This window comes from Etheostoma cragini, chromosome 14, assembly GCF_013103735.1.
Source record: "Etheostoma cragini isolate CJK2018 chromosome 14, CSU_Ecrag_1.0, whole genome shotgun sequence".
Classification (NCBI taxonomy): domain Eukaryota; kingdom Metazoa; phylum Chordata; class Actinopteri; order Perciformes; family Percidae; genus Etheostoma; species Etheostoma cragini.
In genome coordinates this window covers 24,948,238-24,952,202 of record NC_048420.1, presented here as the reverse complement: position 1 = coordinate 24,952,202, position 3,965 = coordinate 24,948,238, and the positions used below count along the sequence as shown (strand labels likewise).

General features: G+C 47.2%; 1 protein-coding gene across 1 annotated transcript in view; it reads left to right on the top strand.

Annotated features, from left to right (window-relative positions):
• The first annotated feature begins 67 nt into the window (after positions 1-67).
• The window catches only part of LOC117957227 (regulating synaptic membrane exocytosis protein 2), a 4,514-nt gene continuing 616 nt past the window's right edge, over positions 68-3,965 (top strand). The window contains exons 1-8 of the mRNA XM_034892825.1: positions 68-166; positions 500-623; positions 1,189-1,229; positions 1,321-1,388; positions 1,561-1,596; positions 2,384-2,514; positions 3,319-3,490; positions 3,815-3,920. Of these exons, the coding sequence (XP_034748716.1) occupies positions 82-166; positions 500-623; positions 1,189-1,229; positions 1,321-1,388; positions 1,561-1,596; positions 2,384-2,514; positions 3,319-3,490; positions 3,815-3,920 (763 nt within the window). The 5' untranslated portion in view covers positions 68-81. The remainder of the gene's footprint in view (positions 167-499; positions 624-1,188; positions 1,230-1,320; positions 1,389-1,560; positions 1,597-2,383; positions 2,515-3,318; positions 3,491-3,814; positions 3,921-3,965) is intronic.

Below are 3,965 nucleotides of genomic sequence, written 5' to 3'. Positions count from 1 at the left end.
TTTCATAAAGAGCAGGTCTAGACGGTTGTTGTTCCTCTGACGGGGGGGCGGGGGGGTGTTTTCCAGGTGGTGGGGGGGAAGATGACGGAGTCGGGGCATCTCTGTGCGTTCATCACTAAGGTGAAGAGAGGAAGTCTAGCAGACACGGTGGGACACCTGAGACCAGGTACAAACACACACATAAACAAACACACACACACACACACACACACACACACACACTTTGTTCTAGGGGGACCTGGTCCTGTGTGAAGTGGATCTGTGTTTTTAGGGGACCAGGTTCTGTGTGATGTAGATCTGTGTTTTCAGGGGACCAAGTTCTGTGTGATGTGGATCTGTGTTTTTAGGGGACCAGGTCCTGTGTGATGTGGATCTGTGTTTTTAGGGAACCAGGTCCTGTGTGATGTGGATCTGTGTTTTTAGGGGACCAGGTCCTGTGTGATGTGGATCTGTGTTTTCAGGGGACCAAGTTCTGTGTGATGTGGATCTGTGTTTTTAGGGGACCAAGTCCTGGAGTGGAATGGCCGGCCTCTCCAGGGAGCCTCGTTCAACGAAGTCTACAACATCATCTTGGACTCCAAAGCCGAGCCGCAGGTGGAGCTGTTGGTCTGCAGAGCGCTCGGGTACGTTACATAAATGTTTCTCAAAGTGGGGTCCGGGGACCCCCAAGGGTCCCAGCTGGTCCTGTAAGAACTGACCAATTATTGATCTAGAGAAAGAGCTTTAAAACCTCGTTGAGACCTTTCTGTTTAACCAGAAACAGCTATGAGGTCGCTAGCACAAACCCACCAGACTCCATGTAAATAATCACTACTTTTAGCGTGTATAGAGCAGCATATCTCCACCAGACTCCATGTAAATAATCACTACTTTTAGTGTGTATAGAGCAGCATATCTCCACCAGACTCCATGTAAATAATCACTACTTTTAGCGTGTATGGAGCAGCATATCTCCACCAGACTCCATGTTAATAATCACTACTTTTAGCATGTATAGAGCAGCATATCTCCACCAGACTCCATGTAAATAATCACTACTTTTAGTGTGTATAGAGCAGCATATCTCCACCAGACTCCATGTTAATAATCACTACTTTTAGCATGTATAGAGATATGCTGCTCTATTCATGCTAAAAGTAGTTAAAAGTAGTAGTAGTATTACAGCTTGTTTCTTGTCTGTTTTTTCAGAGAGGTTTCCAGAAGTGCAGACTTATCCCAGCTGGACTCCAGTAAGTTCATCACTTTTATCTTGTTTTTTTGTTGTTGTAGTTTTTACAATGTTTTTGTAGTTTTAACAACACACCTGTTTTCTCTCTTCAGGTCCTTTCGACTGTCAGAAAGTGTCTCCGTCTCCCATCATCCCCGGCGTTCTGTCCGGGCCGCTGTCTGTAAGTATAACCAGCATGCATTGCAGCATGGCACTAATCCACTCTCAGATATTAACCGCGGCTGTGTTTGTGTGTGTGTGTGTGTGGATGTGTGTGTGTGTGTGTTTGTGTGTGTGTGTGTGTGTGTGTGTGTGTGTGTGTGTGTGTGTGTGTGTGTGTGTGTGTGTTTTAGGTAGCTACCAGGCGCCCGCTTGTTCCCCGGATCCAGGTAAGATAAATATATCTATATATATAGATATATATAGATATATTTATATATCTATATATATCTATATATATGAGCCCACCTAAAGTTCTGAGCCCCCCTATAGGGCTGAGCCCCCCTAAAGATTATTCTCCTTGATTCTGTTGATTCGGCACATTGTACCGTGGCCGCGAGGTTGTTTCCCCCCTGTGGCGGCGCTGTGATGGCATATTCCGGCCTAGCGTGCGGTCGCTAAGTTCGTTGGGATATGTAGTTCTTTGATATGTTGTTCCCTTGGATCAGGGAGGCTCCAAAATCAGGGTAGCAGCTGTCGCCTTGGTCCCGCTCCACGTTCTGTGATGCCATGTTCTACTGCTACACTGCAGTGTCCTGCTACGTCCTGCTACGTCCTGCTACGTCCTGCTACGTCCTGCTACGCCCTGCTACGTCCTGCTGTGCCTTGTAATGCTGCACAGCGTCCTGCCATGCCATGAACTACTACAAAGAACTGCTACCAACTACTATTTCTTTCTATTTTTGTTATTTCCACTCTTCATTCTAACCCCAACCGGTCGTCAGACACCGCCTACCAAGAGCCTGGGTCTGACCGAGGTTTCTGCCTTAAAGGAAGTTTTTCCTCGCCACTGTTGCACTGTTGCTTGCTCTGGAGGAGACTACTAGAACTGTTGGGTCCTTGTAAATTATGGAGTGTGGTCTATCTGTAAAGTGTCTTGAGATAACTCTTGTTATGAATTGATACTATAAATAAAATTGAATTGAATAGTTCTGATGACTGTCTGTGTTCCCGCAGATGAAGCTGTGGTACGATAAAGTGGGTCATCAGCTGATTGTCACGGTCCTCGGAGCCAAAGAACTTCCTGTCCGAGACGACGGCCGGCCCAGAAACCCCTACGTCTACATCTACTTCCTGCCGGACAGGAGGTAAACACTCTGGAGATATATCTATCCTCTCTGTGATTGGTTGCTGGTTGCCTCCTCTCTGTGATTGGTTGCTGGTTGTTGCTGGTTGTCTCCTCTCTGTGATTGGTTGCTTGTTGTCTCCTCTCTGTTATTGGTCGATGGTTGTGTCCTCTCTGTGATTGGTTGTTAGGTGTCTCCTCTCTGTGATTGGTTGTTAGGTGTCTCCTCTCTGTGATTTGATGTTAGGTGTGTCCTCTCTGTGATTGGTTGTTAGGTGTCTCCTCTCTGTGATTTGATGTTAGGTGTCTCCTCTCTGTGATTTGATGTTAGGTGTCTCCTCTCTGTGATTGGTTGCTTGTTGTCTCCTCTCTGTGATTGGTTGTTAGGTGTCTCCTCTCTGTGATTGGTTGTTAGGTGTCTCCTCTCTGTGATTGGTTGTTAGGTGTCTCCTCTCTTTGATTGGTTGCTGGGTGTCTCCTTTCTGTGATTGGTTGCTGGGTGTCTCCTCTCTGTGATTGGTTGCTTGTTGTCTCCTCTCTGTGATTGGTTGTTAGGTGTCTCCTCTCTGTGATTAGTTGCTTGTTGTCTCCTCTCTGTGATTGGTTGCTGGGTGTCTCCTCTCTGTGATTGGTTGCTGGGTGTCTCCTCTCTGTGATTGGTTGCTGGGTGTCTCCTCTCTATGATTGGTCAATGGTTGTGTCCTGTCTGTGATTGGTCAATGGTTGTGTCCTGTCTGTGATTGGTTGATGGTTGTGTCCTCTCTGTGATTGGTTGATGGTTGTGTCCTCTCTGTGATTGGTTGCTTGTTGTCACCCGTTGTCACAGCGATAAGAGTAAGAGGCGGACAAAGACGGTGAAGAAGTCCCTGGAGCCGCGGTGGAACCAGACCTTCATGTACTCTCCGGTCCCTCAGAGAGAGTTCAGAGAGCGGATGCTGGAGCTGACGGTCTGGGACCAGGCCCGGGTGCGGGAGGAGGAAAACCAGTTCCTGGGAGAGGTAGGAGCACACAGAGACAACCCTTTCTGTTAAAGAGCAAGATCCAGCCCAGGAAATCACTGTCACCAAACCCACCGGATTCCATGTAAATAATCACTACTTAGGCGTAAAGCACACTATTCAAAGTGGACAGAAACTAAATAAAACTACCAAAGCCGTCTTGGTTCATCTTTCCACTGTTCCAACAATCACCACTCTGGTCTGGTTGGAATAAACTCTTAATTCACCCATTTACATGTGGAGATATGCTGCTCTATACACACTAAAAGTAGTGATTATTTACATGCAGTCTGGTGGAGATATGCTGACTGATGTTGTGTTCAGGTGCTCGTAGAGATGGAGTCTGCTCTGCTGGACGATCAGCCTCACTGGTACAAACTGCAGCTGCAAGACAGCTCCCCCTACCTTCAGAGGAGAGGACTACAGCACAGTGAGGCACACACACACACACACACACACACACACACACACACAC